The sequence below is a fragment of the Branchiostoma floridae genome, chromosome 18 (genome assembly GCF_000003815.2).
Source record: "Branchiostoma floridae strain S238N-H82 chromosome 18, Bfl_VNyyK, whole genome shotgun sequence".
Classification (NCBI taxonomy): Eukaryota; Metazoa; Chordata; class Leptocardii; order Amphioxiformes; family Branchiostomatidae; genus Branchiostoma; species Branchiostoma floridae.
In genome coordinates this window covers 8402062-8420772 of record NC_049996.1, presented here as the reverse complement: position 1 = coordinate 8420772, position 18711 = coordinate 8402062, and the positions used below count along the sequence as shown (strand labels likewise).

Genomic DNA, 18711 nt, shown 5'->3' with positions numbered 1-18711 from the left:
TTGAGTTGTATCTAATTTTGAAGTATCTAGCTAGACCTTGATTGGTTTGAAGCACTGGAATCAGTTTTGTTCTTTCCCGTATGTGCTGATGATTATAATAATGTTATGGGTAAACATTATAGGTAAATCTGTGCAGTAAGAACATATGGGGGATTTGAGCAAGAATTTCCAGTCTCACAGGACTATTACCTATTACTAGTAATTTAGCATGGGCATTGCCTGTGCATTTGTGGTGGTGTCCCCTTACCCTGGTATGTGACACCCATTCTTCCAGGCAGCTGAAGGCATGAACACATGGGAACGGGGTAGAAATATGGCACAAATGTGTTGTCATTCTATAAGGACTCAGGGACACCATGTGTGCTTGGATTAGAGAGTAGGAAATATCGCACAAATGGTGCGTAAGGTCAGGGTAGGTCAAACATGGCTTCCGTGGAGGACAAAGCTGGGATGGAACCTGGAACACAACAACTGTACGTGCAGACATTTCACATGTCACCTCCAACTCTATATACCACAGGCTTCGGATTCCTGCCTTCTGAGTGTCTGGCAGGGACTCAGATCGCATGTTAGATGTACAGATAGAATTGTGAATGTATATGTATGTATGTAGCACATGGTAGTATAATGTCTGTCTGTTGGAAGATAAATGTGGGTTTGGAGATTGATATGATCGTTTTTGATGGCTGTGTAAGATTGTAATTTGATGCTTTTACTTAGATACATGAATACACAATTGTATCTCTGTCACTGTGAATTTGATCAGTACATATTGTTGTGTCAAAATGTATAGTTACACATATTGTTGTGTCACAGGACGAGTGTTTAGATTGATGTTGAAAAGTTGAATTATGAGTATATGATTATGAATCAGAAATGTTCTTTATCAGTTTATGTATGATCTATATTCTTGGAGCAAAAACGTGAAAGAATTCTTCTATGTCCTAAAGTACTTCCTTAACATTTCCGAAAACTTTTAGAGCAATTATTCACATGTTTTCAGCATTTGTCCTACTCTAACTGCCAGCCTGCCTGACAGTGAGTATGGCATGACAATTAAGATAGAAAGAAAAAAAGAAATGTTGTCAAATTGTCACTCACATTATGTTTTACATATGTCATATTAATAGTGATTACTGTTATATCTATGGTACAAAGTCTTACGATATAAACATTGCTAGTGTTGCTCAAAACTAAGTAGATACCTGAGTGTTTAACTTCAGGAGTGACATCCAGTCTTTTAATTGTGTTGCTTCATGTTCATGTTTCCTTAGGAATGCGAAGGAAGTGCCCACAACATGCCTGGGGACACAGGGCTGTTTCTTCCGACGCTCGCGACGTCAGCGAAACACTTCGCTATCGATGGTTAGATAAACTTCTCAGTTTGCAATCATTGCGCTGCCAACCCTACTTAGATTACATGGCACACCCCTACTGACATTTGTATAACAGCCAAGGTCACTTAGACCATACTGCTATAGATTTGACATCTTAATATCATACATTTATAATGTTAAGGAAGGGGAATTATGGAGTTCTGCAGGAGAGCCACAGTAGTAGTGATTTTGAGACATCTGAAGCTGGGCTTGCTGTATCGGCTAAGGTGAGATTAGTGGGTAGAATGTCTGGTGTTTCTGTCATCGTGCAATGATGCCACGAAATCTCTGCTGGGATTTGTGTCTAGGCTCTGAGGGGATATAAAAGGGATAACTATATGTTGTAGATGTGGTGAAACCAAATTTAGTATTGTGTTCTGTTGAGTGGACGATCTGTATACCTTACAATTCCTTTAGTTTTTGAGTAAACAGTTTAGGCTCTGAGGGGATATAAAAGGGATAACTATATGTTGTAGATGTGGTGAAACCAATTAGTATTGTGTTCTGTTGAGTGGACGATCTGTATACCTTACAATTCCTTTAGTTTTTGAGTAAACAGTTTGTTATCATTGTGATATGTTACATTTCATGGAGTAGCAAGTCATCTTCTATTCTTATTTCATTTCTCTCAGTTGCAATCAAATAGCTTATATCGGTGATAGTTTGGTTAACATGAAATTTAGAATTTCATGAATATTGGACAGTCCTATTTGTGCCAGAAAACTTAATATATTCATGTTTTCCACTTAATATGCCCCCTACCAACATATCATTATCAGCATAATATCAGTGTTCCATTTTGAAAGAAATCATTGATACAAAAATTAGAACTCAGTTTGATTATTTGTTGACAGGCTAGATAGATTACAATCATGCATCAGGATTACTCCATCACATGACCAGGGGCAATGTGAAAAATACTGTGAATGTCGAAATATTTATGGTGGTTTAATGTTCACCATTTATATGGAAATCACTGCCAACTTAACACCATTGCAGAAATTGTTGTTGTCTGTGCACACATAGTCAAGTCAAGTCAACTTTATTGCACAACAATTGCATCAGGTACAATGTATGGCAAGTAACTAACATTACTACAAACTATCTACAACAGTATACAACAGTATACTAATATAACATAACAGAAAATATGGCGGCATAGTGTATTTCACATTGTTAGGACACTATGCCCTTGTTTCAACAGCCAACTACAAATCACCATGAACTCTCCATTTTCTCCCTACCATGAAATTAAATCCACGCTAACTTAAAGACATCTGCAGTACCCCCAGAGGAGGAGGGACCAGTTGTCACCTGTCAGTCAAACTGTAGGTGGGAGGAGCCAGCTGTTGCTGCTCTATGGGAGGTCCTGTTGTGCATGTGTTTTCTGTGTAAATACAAATAGTGGTGTGTGCAATATGTGATATAGGGAAAATGTATGATGTAGATTGATCCCTACACAATTGCACAGTTCATATATCATGCCTGGGGATCATTTGGTATAGATTATAATCTGGGATGCAACAGTGGGGTACAATACTCTTCTTTACTTTCATAGCTGTACCAAGGAGCTTAAAAAAAGCTTGGCTGTACCTTGTAGGAAAACTTTCGTTTTTACATCTCTTGTTCTGGATACGTTGTGGTCACTGTTTTTGTCGACCTCTTTTGCTCAGCAAGAGCTCACATACCTTTGATTCCCCTAGTATCTTGTCCTTGAACTACAGTGGCCTTTCGTAAAATTTTTGCAGGAGAAAGAAACGACTGATTTTCATGTTTTTTTTTTTATATTTAGGTAGCTTGGACAGAGATGTAAATGATAACATTCAAATTATGCAAAATAGGACTAGATTTGAATAATCAATGAGGACATTTTATAATAATTATCATCAGCTTTCTGTGTACCTATGTTTTGAACATGCTATGATCTTGTTTAAGGTATACTCCAAAAGCTTTTTAGTCTAATTGATGGGATACATTGATACTTTAATTATTTGATAAAGGATTTTCTATATTACTGTAAATGTATTTAAGTTCGCGGGGATTTAATTTCGCGGTAGCGGAAAAAGGACTTTTCGCGGTGGTTTTAATTTCGCGGTAACACCATACACTGCAGACTAATACCATAATAGAAAAATGTTCGCGGTGGATTTAAGTTCGCGGTGAAGTGGTCAACGCGAAAACCGCGAACATTAAACCACCGCGAACATTTCTGCTTTTACAGTATTTAAAGACACATTTCAAAGGAATTAAGTACTTCCAGAGGTGTATGGGTTTCTTAATTCAGATTAATGTATTCCCTGTTAAAACTTTTTTCTCTCTTTCTAAGGAACTGATTGAGGCGGCAGAAGAAGGTGAGGTGACGAGAATACAGAGACTGGTGAAGAGAGGGGCGGATGTGAATGTGGGAGATCCAGACAGACAAGTATTATTAGTCATGCCACATTACAGAGTGCTACTAACCCACTGACTGACCCTCTGACTGACCACTTATAGGATTGGAGGGTGCGTTGCTAAACTTTGAAACTTTCATTAAAATTTGTTATTAGAATAGATTCAAGTGTACTGGTGTTTCAATTTGAAAATGTTTTTCATCCTCTTGCCCCTTCATATCATAAATAACCTATAACCTATCATAAAGCAAAAAAAAATTCTGACTTAACAACAATAACACCTGAACTCATTTTATAACATCCGAGATCAAGGCAATGAAATATTTTGCAGTTGCATCTTGCTATAAATCAAAATAAATGGCTTACAACTGGATATTAATGCCAAAAAGCAGTTACTCAAGCAACTGGATATGATTTTGAAAACGGTCAGACATTTCAGATAGCATCCACTATCTTTAGTAAGTCCGACAGACACTGTTTGACTGTTTCCAAAATCATAGCCAGTTCCTTGAGGAACTGCTTTTTGGCATGTCATTTTACCTGGATGTCTAACCTTCATCAACGTAACTGGATATTAAGAAGTTGCTATCCTTTGAAATCCAAATTGTCTTCAGCTTGACTTTGGCTTAGCTTTGTTTTCTTTGGAATCCAAATTGTCTTCAGTCTGAATTGTCTTACAACCTTTCCTATTGGACATCTGAAATTGTCTTCATTCATAGTTAGAGTATAAAAGACCTGTTTCTTCCAGATCTCTTCAGTGTCACTGACGAAGGATAGTGGATTCTTTATCGAAACGTCTGACCGTTTCAAAACCATATCCAGTTGCTTGAGTAACTATTTTTGGCGTATCTTATTACCTGGATGTCTAACCTTCATCAACGTAACTGGATATTAAGAAGTTGCATGACATTGCATGCCTTTTTATTCTGAATCTGTAATGGATTAATTCAGTAAAGCTCTTCAATACATGTATGTCTTCCTTAGTGTAATTGACAGTGTTATTTTTCTCTGTAGGGTAACAGTGCCCTACACCAGGCTGTACTGAAGGGCCATGCAGATGTGGTACAGCTACTGCTGAATGCTGGCAGCCAGATCAACATCAAAAACCAGGTGAGCATCTGGAAAGTGTGACACTAGATTTAAGAAAACCTGACTGGACATTACATCCAGGGATAAACAAGTCCACTAGCCCTATTGTCCAGGGCAAGTGAAAGTGCTGTTCGGGCAAGTGCATGTCCTACCCCACTTGTCCGATCGGGCAAGTAAGATTTTTCCATTGATTTTAGTGCAATTTTGATATACTTGTTACTTTTTACAGTCATGACATCAAGCAATTGTCTACAGAGAATTCCATTGCTGGAAGTGAAAATGCATATACTAGTAACAGTGACATTTGAATTTTGGGCAAGTGAAAAATTGGTTCGGGCAAGTACATTTTTTATGTGCTTGCCTGATAGGACAAGTGGATTTTAGAAAACTTGTTCAACCCTGAAATCTGAAAATGATTTCATCAGGTTGGTAGAATGTGCATGTGTAGGATATAGGAGAATCTTTACACAACCAATTTGCAAAGCAAAGTGAGTACAAATTGGTTGTGTAAAAGAATTCTCCTACATGCCGGAGGACATTACAGTTTGAAGTCAAGGCCAAATGCAGAAACCACCTTTTATCTAATCACTAACTTGTGAAATTCTAAACCCTTTCCAACCATTCCATCTTTTTTCGATCTTTTTCTCGCTTATTGGCGTTTATACTGATTATGATGATAATGGTATGTATATTGAGTATGATGATGATGTATTTTGTTCCTTGTAAAATTACTGCTACTTTATGATGTATTATGTATTGCTGTTGTATAGTCTGATATTCCGTTGAATGAATTGTTTATTGTAATGATTTGTATTTGTATGTGTACTAGTGACAGCCGTTACCAGCTCCGCTGCCTGGCTGCCACATGTCATGCATTGTAGCATTCCAAACAAATGAAATGAAATAAAATGAAATGAAGTATGATAATACTCTGTCTTATGAAATATGACTTAGACATGTACTTGGTTTGTTTAATCCTCTCAGTCAACAAGATTGTGTTGAACTCATGTGCTTCATATTTGACTCAGTTTGATTTAACATTACTATTGAAAGTATAGAATAGATCTTTGTCTATAATCATAATGTCTTATAATGCTTAATAGATCTTTTTTCGTAATTATTATGTCTTTTGTAGGATGGAGACACGCCTCTGCATTGTGCTGCATCCTCCAACATGCAGGGAATCCTCAAGCTCCTAGTAAACTACTCAGGGTGCAGTATCAATGCCAAAAACTATGTGAGTTCACCTAGGGCACTTTCTAGACCAAACATTGCTCTAATTATTGGTAGTACTTGTATAACTTTTGTTTCTGAGATTGCCTAGCTCAGGCTTGAGAAGCATCCTTGTTCAGCTTGTATGTGTTTACACCAAGCTCTCAGGTTTGATCCTTGTTAGCAACTTCTAAACTGTAATATTGTTTTTCAGTGGCAAAGAACTGTAAATTTCCAGGCATATTTACCAGTGGCATTTAAAGTGGTATCAAAGCTGGCCAAGGAGCTCTAGTATAGCCGGCCAAAGGAGTGTCTGGCTACACTCCGTGGCCAGCTTTGATACCATCTTAATTGCCACCAGTAGATATGCATTGAGATTAAGAGAACTGGCCAAGTTTTGACATTGATGTTCCTCTCATCCTTTCTGATCAATTTCCTATTACATTGTATATGTTTAGCTTATGTTTTACAGTCATCCACAAGTACTTTTCAAAGTGGGTTTAACAGGTGTATTAGCAACTGTCCATATATATTGTTTTCAGCATGGTGACACAGCCCTCCACTGTTCAGCTCGGTGTGGACACACAGACGTGGCCAGACATCTCATCAGTCTGCCAGGGATCCAGGTCAACATGAAAAACAATGTAAGCCACTCCATAGATGTAGAAATTTCACATCCTTGCATGTTGTTTGGGCTACTAAGTCTTGTATTTGGGCTGTTATACTTCACTCAGAAGTAAATTAGTACCTGGCTTAGATTAAGGATGTCCCTTGGACATTAATTGAAGGTCTTGGATTTTGGAGAGCCACATCACAAGCAGCTTAAAGAACCCTCCACATTTATGAAAGAGAGTAAGAGTCCATCCCGTGTAACCGGATCTTCCAACTGGATGTCACAGCCCTAGTCTCGTTCTCTCCCAACACTAGGTCACTCTGTGAACAGGATGTACTGCAAAGACAATGGAAATTTGGAGGTACAAATGTAATATGTGTTTATGCCTTTAAAAAGTGCCACTGAATAAGTCTTTGTTCAATATCAATAATTTTCTCCATTCCAGCTGGGCTACACAGCACTCCACATCTCAGCTGCGGCTTGCAGGTGTGACCTGGTCAACATGTTCCTAGAGGATGATGGGTGTCAGCTGGACAGCAGGAACAAGGTAAGGTGCAAACGTTAGGTGTGACAACTGACAAGTCAATGAAGACATTCAGTGTAATGTGTTACGGCTACCTACCTTAGGTTGCACCAGAGGGCGGTTTATACTGGCTGCAGTTACAGATACAGATGTTAGGTCACTACATGTCCATCTGGTGATAAAAAGTGAACAAATGAGTACAGTAGTAATGAGTGAGACAGAAAAAAAAATTGAAGCTTGAGAGAGCCCTGTTTACGATCACTTCATCCTTAAAGATCACAAAGAAGTTTCGTATGTGTACACTGTACAGCATTGTAACACACATCTTCATGTGGCTGCTATAAACAGTTCTGTAGATGTGGACATGTAGTTGTCTCTTAATTGTTGATAAATGTATAATTCGATATAATTTTATCCTGAGTGATCGCAAAAAAGTTTTTATTTGTGTACAGCATGGGAACACACCTCTCCACGAGGCAGCTATGAACGGCTGTGTAGATGTTGTCAGGCAGCTGGTCAACGCTAACTGTGATGTCAAGGCAGAAAACAAGGTAAGCTGCAGTTCAGTACAGGACTGGTAGGTGATGCTAGTTTTCTATAAAATATACAAGCTTTTCATTTGATGTCATATGAACCATGTTGGCTTACAGCGTATGTCTGTGAATCACAGGAAGATGCCATTGCATTTTACTCATGACGTCATTGAAAAGCATGTTTACTATAAAGTATAGCCTGGTAAATAAACCTGAGATATATTCAAGTAATACTTTTATTCCGGAATAGTTTCATCAAGTTAAATGATTGGAAAACAAAGTTATTTTTTCAGAACTGCTTGTTTTTCTAGAGCCGACATTTGATGACCATCTGTCATTTTTTTTATCTAATACATGTATACGTACATGCATGTATCATGGAGTCAGTACAGCTGTCCATGCAATTGTGCATTTTCCTCTTTGTCCTGATATTGGACACGTCTTTGTGTCAACTCCAGGATGGGAACACTCCTCTGCACAGCGCTGCCTGGGGAGGCCACTGTGAGGTGGCCAGGCTCCTCATCACAGGGGGAACAAACATCAACACAAGAAACAGTGTAAGAGGGGCAATCCTTTTTCTTTTTGTCTGCAGTCTTTTACTTCAATTTTCTACCAACAGATACAGACATGCATGGCACAGACACAGTACTCAAAATAAACATATAAAGCAAACTTTTAACCCACTTAATTCACCTTAACCCACTTAATTCACTTTTCCTTCATTTTTCCCATGTCTATTTGTACCGGTCACTTGTATTGTAATTAAACCATGCGTAGTCTGCCAATAATCTCAAAAAATTGAGGCTAGGCAGTAGGAAAGAAGAAAGAAGAAGAAACTTAGCACATTTCCTAGAAATTAACTTGACACTGACAAAATCTTACCAATTATGAAAATATACATGGTGATAACTGATATGAATTAAAAGCACAATCACTAGGAGATACTTGTAATCAGAATAACATAGTATAGTAACTTTTGGAATGTATGTCTTCTACCTGGATGTCTAACCTTCAACATCCTTGTTTTCAACAACTTTGACAGTTCTTTGAAACCATTTTATGATTTGAAAACTTGTAAACCAACTGTTTTTGCCTAACAGAATGGAGACACCCCCCTCCACGTAGCAGCTCAGATGGGACACAGTGAGGTCGCACACACTTTAATCCACGCAGGGTGTCATCTCAACATACTCAACTATGTAAGTAATGTTCGAGTAGATCTCCACTCTCCACTGTTCAGTACATGTGCAGAGTGGTTCCTTAGGGACGCAGTACGCTTATACAAGGTTCAGCCTGGAAACTAGGGATTCAGATTTAATACACACTGTTTCGCTTCAGTACACAATACAATACAATACAATACAATATTATTTATTGCGCAACAATTGTACGGGTACAATGTATGGCAAGTTCGGGTGTAATACATATACAGAACATCAAAACTAATATCTACGTGGTTGCTTATACATAACAATGGTAAATGGGTTCTATGTAACAAATGACTAGTCGCTATGCTACCTTAGCTGAGCGGATTAATTCATGAGGAACAGGTATTAATAGAACATAGTGGTACACGATACAGAAGTTAACATCAAGTGTTTGTGTCAGTACGATTCCTTTTTTGAAAAGCAGTAGAGATGTATTGGCCTATGTACAAGGAAATTGCATCACATGTGTAGGTGTAATTCTTTCCCTGTGTAAGGAGGGATACAGACCAGTGAACAAGTAACTCATACTGAAAAAGGTAAAGGTTGCTGGTTAAAGGTTTTTGGAGTCTGTACAAGCAGTGGGTTGTTAATCTACAGTGTTCAGGGCCTTAGAAGCTGTGGTTAGAAGGTTCAATGCATCTCTGACACCTTCCGCTGTCTTTCACCTCCCAACTGAAGCCATGGCCATTTGCAGCTGGTAGAAGCCATAATTGCACACCCCATTTGCCAGCATATTTCGTGCAAATAGACGGATGGTGCAATAATGTGAAGTTATCCAGCTGGACCGCACCAGTCTGGAATTCCGTGCAGTTATCAGAAGTGTGCGCTTATCCATTGTTCAATTAACTGGCTTCTACTGTACTTTGTTGCACGACATTTGTATGAGTTACAATGTATGGCAAATTTTGAACTACATGTATTGCTAATAGTCAACAAATCTAAAGATTGATTTATGAATAACAGTAGAAATAATCAACCTAACAATTAAACATGTCCTTTGGTCAGGATTAATCTAGTCCCTTTTATTTCTATCACTGTCACTCAGGACAATATGACGGCTCGAGACATTTGCCAAGATCACAAAGACGACAACCACAAGGAGATTGTGGCAGAGATAGACTCTATTACAAGAATTAAGGTAAGCAAAATGTACCCATTCAGTCCAAATAATGAACATCACTTACTGTAAATGCATTTAAGTTCGCAGGGATTTAATTTCGCGGTAGAGGGAAAAAGGACTTTTCGCGGTGGTTTGAAGGTCGCGGTAACACCATAGACTGAAGTCTAATACCACAATAGAAAAATGTTCGCGGTGGTTTTAAGTTCGCGGTGAAGTGGTCACCGAGAAAACCGCAAACATTAATCCACCGCGAACATTTCTGCATTTACAGTACTTAACTTTAGTTTGGTCGTGTTCCTGCTCTAACCAGGCTTCAAATGAATATCAACAATTATTATAGTTCTATGTTGACCACAATATTACTGCCTGTTCTATTGTATGAAATTGTTTTTGGATATGTGTGCTGTTTGTGTATATAATGTTACTGTACAAAAATATTTCTTGATGAAGACATCAGTACCAGGTTTTACAAACTAGAATTTTTGTGTCCTCTTTTAGATGAATTTAGTAATCTAGTGTCTTTATGTTCCAGAATGACACAGCAACTAGAAGTCTTGCTGACATTGTGCTTATAGAAATTAAAGGTGAGAAAGCTTCCTCAATCAATTAATCAATCAATCAATCAATTAATCAACCATCCACAAACATCAGAGCTGATGCATTGTGTGTGTACTTGTGGTTGTAGATGGTTCTTTCCAGAAATTTTCCTCAGAAGTCAGAACATCTTTTACGTTTAACCATGACAAACAAAGTTACTTAACAACAGAAACAAAATAAAGAAGTCTCGTCAAAAAAATAAATTTCCGTGTTTATGTTTAGCTCTGTTTCTCAAATGTCACGTAGGCCGTTGCACTGGGGCTTTTATATTCATTTTCTTTGCCCTCTATACTTATTACATACAAATGGAGAGGGTGGTAACAACTATCTTACTCCATATATACAGGTGTGTTGAGCGATGAGAGCCTGTGGAAGCTGTCCAAGTGTATAGGTTCGGAGTGGGACACCATGATGGTGTATCTGGGCTTCCACCAAATGGACATCGTCAGGGTCAGGCTGGAGTTCTTCTGCGACATGAACCTACAGGTGACCTCAAGTCATATTTTGCATGTAATTGTTGTACTCTCATTTTTTCCTTGCAAAGGAAAAGGTAAAAGAAAAGGTAAGGTAAAGATTAAAGGTACAATGCTAAACTTTCTTCCAACACAAAAATACACACAGATCAAATTTTCAATGACCATTGTCGCCTTCTTCAGGATCGATCTGGCACATTTGACCAATTGCTGAAGACACCTTTCCGCAAGGTTACGTGTTAATAAGATCACATTTCTGTAACTCTCACGAGTTAACGTTCTGAAGTGATTGGTCATCAGTATTGCTCCTGAAGAAGGCAACAGTGGTCATTGAAAATTTGACCCGTGTGTACTTTTGTGTTGGAAGGAAGTTTAGCATTGTGCTATGATTACTGTAACAGTGGTGTTCAAGTACTGCCTATCGTCCTTGCCCAAGGGCACTAGTGCTTTTGTGGCGACAGCAATAGCGGTCATGACTTGTAATCTACCGACCCCGGTTCGATCCTGGGTAGGGGGCATGTTGTTTCTTTCTGTTCTACTCGCCCCTCTGGTTGTTTCACTGGTTCCCATGCCGACCCTGTGAGTAACAGGCTAGCGGATGTGCCACACAGGGATGTTGAACTCGGAGATTCAAGAACGAATCTTGAAAAGAGAAGGGGGAGTAGTGTAACAGTGGTGTTCAAGTACCACCTATCGTCCTTGCCCAAGGGCACTAGTGCTTTTGTGGCGACAGCAATAGCGGTCATGACTTGTAATCTGCCGACCCCGGTTCGATACCGGGTAGGGGGCATGTTGTTTCTTTATGTTCTACTCGCCCCTCTGGTTGTTTCATTACTTACCAACACAGATGAGCTTCCATAGTAAAGATACATGTAAAGGTAAAGGTATAGGTAAAGATAAAGAGACAGGAAAGGTAGTCCCATAGCATGTCAGGGGAATCCTAACGGTAACGTCAACACAAGGCCCAGACAGTTCCTTCAAATTGTACAAGGAAACATGTGGGCGCTGTGTTGTTTTTGTCACTCGTTCTCTTATGCTTATCACATAAAGGACCACAATAAGAACAGCTGTATTTGTGGTTGCCAGATAAAGGCAAAGTCAATGTACAAACCTGATGTAACTACATGACATTGTATTCAGTAGATGTTTAAGCTGTTTCTACTTTTTGTCTTCTGTAGATCTAGTCCTTGTTGAAGCTTGTATCCCCCTTTCTGATCCACAGAGCCTTCTGAATCCAACATGTGTATATGTTGTCCTATCTGTATTATTTGAATATGATGTTTTATAGTCACCTGGTGTCTTAAAATATTATAAGGACCACAAGCTGGGAGAATAGCTGTTATATTGTTGCCAATCGTTAATCCAAGTAAATTTCAAAGTCAATATACAAACCTGATGAAACTACATGTACATGTATATAGTAGAGGTGTAAAAAGTTTTCTTTTTGCTTCTTGTCTTCTCCAGATCTACTCGTTGTTGAAAGAGTGGAGAAACAGAACACCCCCAGCTCAGGAGAAACTGGGTATTCTGGCTGACGCTCTGAGGGAAGTGGGTAGGAAAGACCTGGCAGAGAACCTTCTGATTGGGATTGTGAGTGAACCACCGGGGGAGGAGACCCAGATCTAACTGGGATTGTTCCTGTTTGTTTGTTGTTTGTGTGTTACTTACGCCAAAAAGTAGTTACTCAAGCAACTGGATATGGTTTTGGAAACGGTCAGACGTTTTGGATAGAGTCCACTATCCTTCGTCAGTGACACTGAAGTGATCTGGAAGAAACAGGTCTTTTATACTCTAACTATATAGTATGAAGGAGGACAATTTCAGATGTCGAAATAGAAAACGTTGTAAGACAATTCTAAGACAACCTGGATGTCTAACCTACATCGACATGTTTGTTTGTTGGCTTATCGTTGAAGTCAGAGATTCATTAGTCACGTATGAGCACAAGTAATAGAACTTTCATCAAACGGTGACCTTTTTTAAACCTTTTTTATACACAATCATGTACCTCTAAATTTTCGATGGCTATCAGTCCATCTTGTTCACGGAATGATCTAGTCTCACGTAAGGAGGCGGGTTGAAGGGTAGGGTCACTCTCACGAGACTAGGTCACTCTGTGAGCAAGATGGACTGATAGCTATAAAAAATTAGAGGTACGGGCATATAAAAGAAGTTTAAAGGAAGTCATTGTTTGATAAAAATTCTATAAACTTTGTCGGCTTAAAATTCAAACTGCCTTTTTAATTAAGACAACATGCACCAGTTTTGTACCTTGAGTTGTATATGTTGAGACTGAGATGTTTGATCCACTCACACTTGGAAGGACCCTTATCAAAATGTGTGATGGGTTCTTTAACCTGTTTAAGGCGGGACACTCCTCAAACACGGGATGTCCACGTAATGTATCGTCTGAAAGGACATCCATAACTGCAACTAGGTACTCGTTCAATGTACCGGAGTCAAGGGAGGAAAAGGGTGATGAATGATGTTTTCTTTCAAGGGATCAGTATTGGGACTCAGCTTTGGACTTGAACCTATAATCTTTAGCTTCTTGGAGTATTTGAGATACATGTCCAGGTACTATCCACAGTGTCTGTTTGGCAAATGTATAGTCAAGTTAGTGAACCTTTTGTCAAAGCAAGGAGATGAGATTTTTGAGAAATGATCTGCTTTTACTATGAGGGTGTTGATGTACATAGTGCTATGAAATCTATATAATGGGAAAATTTTTTATATAAACATCTTGCCATGACACTGGCGTGTTAAACTTAATGATATGACTGTAAATTGTACATAATACTAAATCTAAATGTCACATATTTGTAAGTTGAGTATTTAAGTTTTACACTGTATGCCAGCCAGCCTTCAAAGAAGGACACAAGCTATTTATTGTTACACATAACAAACACTTTATGTGTCTTTTAGTCTTTTTAGAATAAGCAAGCAAGTATTTATGCTGAAGTACACAATGAATTGGATCACATAGTGATTTCTAATCTTACAAAGTTGGAGTAAAATCTGAATCAAATGGAAACATGTCTTTTATTTATGTTGTATAACCTGGAAACAAATCAGTAGATTATGGGATCATTATACCATGTTTAAGTCACCAATGTTTACATTGTTGAGACAAAATACACAAACACACAGAGAAATAATCGCATTCTGCACTTTTCTGTGCTTATCGGTATATTTAATGTCCAAATAATGCCAGACCTGTGACTAGGGTTTAGTGTAGCATTTTGGTCAGCGTAGCATTGTTGATTACGAGGGGTGATCAATAAGTTCTCGGCCTGACCAAGAAACAACAAGCACAACTCAGATTTTGAGGCACAACTTCATAGTATGACTCACAAGGATCAGGCAGGTGTTTTAATTGGCCGCCTCCATGGGGTGAATTATCACGTTATGCGCTGTCCATTTAACGTGTATGTAAAAGTTCACAACAAGGTTTTTTGTAGGTCAGATAGTAGATAGGTCCAAGGACGTTTTGATAGGTCATTGACGTTGTGGCAGCACTTTCTAAACAAACCGTATTAATGAGATGCCAAAAAAGTCACGTTAGGGATCGTTTCGCCTTACAACCGTTTTTGTTTCTTTTAAAATGGTTCCTGTGCTTGCTGTGGTGGATTGCAGCACAAGAGTCCCACAAATGGAGCAAGAGAAGCACAATACGCTTCTACTAGGCTTTCTCAGTTAAGGTATCACCTGCGGCGAAGACATTTTCTGCATAGCTGGATTTATGATAAATGACACCCCTTTGTGTAGAAATGGCAGGCACCCTATGGTCACAGGTGTTCTGACAGACCGCAGGGTAATTTGTCAATCACCAATTATCCTTCTGACGCACACTTAAAGGACACAACCTTTACCTATGCTTTAGTAGGTCATTTTTGATTGACATGGTGACAAATAATTGGAGAGAAAAAAATTTGGCAAAGTTATGGACATCAAAGCACGTATACGTACACATTACCAGCCTTGCCTGACATTTATTATCACTATTGATTGGTGAATCCCACCTTTCTTGCAGTATAAGTTGATCATTTTTATCTAAATATATTTTCATTACCTAAGTAAATGGTGAATAACTGCACGTCCTGAAGTCATCTTTTTTGTGTAATCTTTAATCACTTGACTTTACAAAGAACAGAAAATAAGGAGTTTGATTTGCATAGATACATGTGAAATGATTTATTAGACAAAACTGGAAGCAATATGATGAAGACACAAGTTCATTCTACCATATGTATGTCCCTCAGTAAATACATAATGATCAGGCTGCCTTTTTAGAACCCACAAACAAAATAACAACTAGAAGAACAGGTCTTGTAAGTGGTACAACCAGGTATTAACCTTTAACCTTTGACATTTTCAATTGCTGCAAAATGATCAACTGAATGTGCGTGTCTATGCAATTATCCAGCTCAGTAATTTACAATTGTTGTCGTACTTCTAAAAAAAATTATACAGGTTGCCGGAAAAATACTTCTGTTTGACAACTTACTAGCCAATCGTGTTGCCTGCTGACCGTAGGCAGCGACGCGATTGGTTAGTAACTTTCCCTTCAGCAACAGAAGTTTATCGGACTGGCTGAATTAAAGCTAACCAGCGCTAACGCAGATAGAGATGGATATTCCTTATGTGACTACAATCTGGGAGCACAACACTTACATTCACTTAACACGTCTCAACAAGGCCATCTAGTGGAAAGAATGGTAAATGCAGAACAGGTGACGCAACAGAAGCCAGAAAAACCTGCTCGTGTTTTGTTTAGTCATTAGCTCCAGGCTACCTGCATTGTGTTTCATAACTCTGTGCGCCGCGAACGCAAAGGAACCCGGCTGTCCAGTTGGAAGACCCCAGACGGCGGTCTTTTTCGGCGACTAAGATGTTGTTCTGCACCGGATCTCTGCTTTTCGTGCTCTTTCTAGGAGGCGCAAAGGCCCGTAAGAAATTTACACTTGATTTCTATAGTACATTATAGTAAGGGTAATCTCCAAGCAGGGTTTCAGCTCCGGCTGTTTTTGACGTGTTTTTGATAGGCGTTTTCGTCGGCATGAAGAAAAAGGCACAGAATAGAAAGCCCGCCAAAAACACCCCAAACGCGTCAAAACAGTCGGAGTCGAACCTCGGCTCGGAGAGTATACCGACGGCACTGGTGGATGCTTGTTTTTAATTCTGTTGCACCTTGCCAATTCTGTGCTACCTTGCCAATGTTGAGAGCGGAACTATCTGAGTTATGTGGGTCACAATAAGTACTAGCATTCTAGGGGAAATTGTTACCTTCCCATTCCAATACTCAGAAGAAATTGTAAAGATTTCAATTTTTGCTGATATTTCAGATTGACAATGTCCTAGAACGAATCACTGAATAGACTATTTTTTCATTCAGATGTTGGTGTCATTATGATTTGTCTGTAATCAGATGATCGCCCAGTTAGACCTGTTTGTGTGCCCGAGCAAAAGTCCCGAATCATTCACAAAAACACAAGAACAGAACGAGTCTTAGCTGAACTACTTTTTTTTGGTCCAACACATGTAACGTTTAGTATCTTGCGCTAGTATTTTTGGAGATGCGTTTATGCTTCGTGAATGTTTCGACTTTTCGTTAAAGACATTAGAACTATAAGAGGCCCCATCGGGGTATGCGCCTCTGAAGTTTTTGGATTTCGATTTCGCCTGAAACGCACATTTCGACTAACAGCTTTTCGCAACCGACAGTTAAAATGCCTTAGAATGAAACTTATGTATGAAACCACGTAGAAAACTCGCCTGTAACAAAGTCTTGGTCTATCATCGATGTACAATCAATGTTTTATTTAGAGTCTCGTGGGGCATGTTACAGACATAAGTCTTCTCACTGCCATTGCTTTTACAAACATGCAGCACTCGGTGGATCCCCTCTCCTGAATATTTGACAAGACATTCAAACTTACAGATAGTGAATGAATAGATGGATAACAAAGACATAATTTTAACAAATGCGGCCAACTTCCCTCCCAGAACAGAAGAAAGCAAAAAAAAGGACACGTTTTTGTTGCTGTGAAGTTTTGCGTGGCTAGAATCATTCTGCAAAACTAGTGAAAACTATCCCGTAGAATTAAAAATTGTTGAACGTTGTTATAGTGATGTTGATTCTTCGATCTCATTTGCTAGAGGGGAATTTCTGGGAGACTGAACAAGAGACGTGCACACGGCACGGGAGAACCGGCAGCTGTGAATTCTACGGCATTCCGTGTTTGGAAAAGAAATTCAACTGCTTGGTGGGCGGGTTCCCAGTGGGGTACGGGTACCGCTTCTGTTCCAAGATCGAGACGCACTACGAGGAGTTCGACGCTGACGTAAGTACTGCAATGAATGAATGAATGCGTCGCAGCTAAAGTCTGAATCAGTAAGCTACACAATATCTTATACAACACCACCATAAAAAAATACAAATTACATCTGGGTATTCATAAGGCCACAGCAAGTAAATTTTATGGATGACATCCTCTGCAGACTGCAAAAATAATGAGATAGGGCGAAAAAAAAACAAGATGGGTAAAAAAACAGGCGTAATAGACGTTGCAACAAGACTTGAAGTGACAAAATATGGCATCACAGCCAACAAGGCATTCATTCCTGTATGTAAGAAGTGCACCAGTGTAGTTAAAGTGACACTAGTGTGGTAGACTGGTATCATTAACCATGTTGGCAACTACACTCATAGCTTCCATAGTTGTGCCACTCTTACAACTATCTATCAAGTTTCACTTCTGCAACTACAGTCAATGCTATAGAGTCTCTAGTGTCAATTCTACATTCAATGATTAGGTTACAACACAACCTTCACCCATTTTCGTCTATCCGGCCTTCCCTGAAGAAGAAAAAAATTCTTGTTTTTTTCTTCTGAAATCAGGCGAAAATTAATGAGCGCGTGGATGTCATCCATAAAATTTACTTGCTGTGGCCTAATGAAAAAACATAAATAAGACAGCAAAGTCGCTTTAAGATCATCATGTAGTATACATGTAGAGCTAGACTTGACTTAACTTTATCCGTGTGATGTTAGGGCCGCATTTCTACCTGTATGTTACAACGATAAGTATGACAAAAGACAACAAAACACATGAAAAGTAACACAATTTCCTGGAGCACAGTTTGTGCATATTTATAATACACACGGGTTACTTATTTGATAGGTAATATTGCTGTACATTTGTGTATAAGAATGTGTGTACATGTACTAGTATATGCTCACCGGACGTCTTAATCCGCACCTAATTAATTCTACTGACAGGTACATGCACAGGCACAGAGTACTAGTATATGTTTGGTTTGGTATGTAAACAAATCAAAACATCAGTGGTCGATACCATTTTTAAGAGTTCAGATAGGTACTATTTATTCCGTCACAACTATAACGATTTTCACAACCTTGAAAGATAATAGTACTCTTGAGATAAAAATCTGTTAATGTAAATTTACCCGTTCACCTTAAAAAGATATTTCGCTACATCTTTACCTTGGAAAACTTGCTTAAGCGCAGGCATATTTCTGAATCTACATTTAAACTGTTGTACCTGTACCGGTAC

The 18711-nt window shown here is 38.8% G+C and overlaps 2 protein-coding genes across 3 annotated transcripts in view; both read left to right on the top strand.

Annotated features, from left to right (window-relative positions):
• The first annotated feature begins 126 nt into the window (after positions 1–126).
• Positions 127–12899, top strand: LOC118405748 (ankyrin repeat and death domain-containing protein 1A-like). 2 transcript variants are annotated; one of them, XM_035805464.1, is made up of 14 exons: positions 127–473; positions 1275–1365; positions 3703–3798; positions 4781–4876; positions 5991–6092; positions 6610–6711; positions 7126–7227; positions 7656–7754; positions 8195–8293; positions 8837–8935; positions 9990–10082; positions 10597–10648; positions 11008–11147; positions 12599–12898. In XM_035805464.1, the coding sequence occupies exons 1-14, from the start codon at positions 424–426 to the stop codon at positions 12758–12760; spliced, it is 1383 nt and encodes a 460-aa protein (XP_035661357.1). In that variant the 5' UTR covers positions 127–423; the 3' UTR covers positions 12761–12898. The 2 variants fall into 2 exon arrangements, with proteins under 2 accessions (XP_035661357.1, XP_035661358.1); XM_035805465.1 differs by lacking the exons at positions 127–473; positions 1275–1365 and adding an exon at positions 1420–1603 and having other exon boundaries at positions 12599–12899.
• Positions 12900–15757: 2858 nt separating this feature from the next.
• Positions 15758–18711, top strand: part of LOC118405749 — a gene marked incomplete in the record, with an annotated part of 8761 nt that continues 5807 nt past the window's right edge. Inside the window, 2 exon segments of the mRNA XM_035805466.1 lie at positions 15758–16083; positions 17294–17478. Coding sequence (XP_035661359.1) covers positions 16026–16083; positions 17294–17478 — 243 coding nt within the window.

Bases quoted from the DNA above. Each gene is read 5' to 3' on its own strand.
- LOC118405748 (XM_035805464.1), top strand. From the start codon at position 424: ATGGCTTCCGTGGAGGACAAAGCTGGGATGGAACCTGGAACACAACAA. The intron at 3,799-4,780 runs GTATTATTAGTC...TTTTCTCTGTAG, and splicing joins TGGGAGATCCAGACAGACAA to GGTAACAGTGCCCTACACCA. The intron at 10,083-10,596 runs GTAAGCAAAATG...TTTATGTTCCAG, and splicing joins ACTCTATTACAAGAATTAAG to AATGACACAGCAACTAGAAG.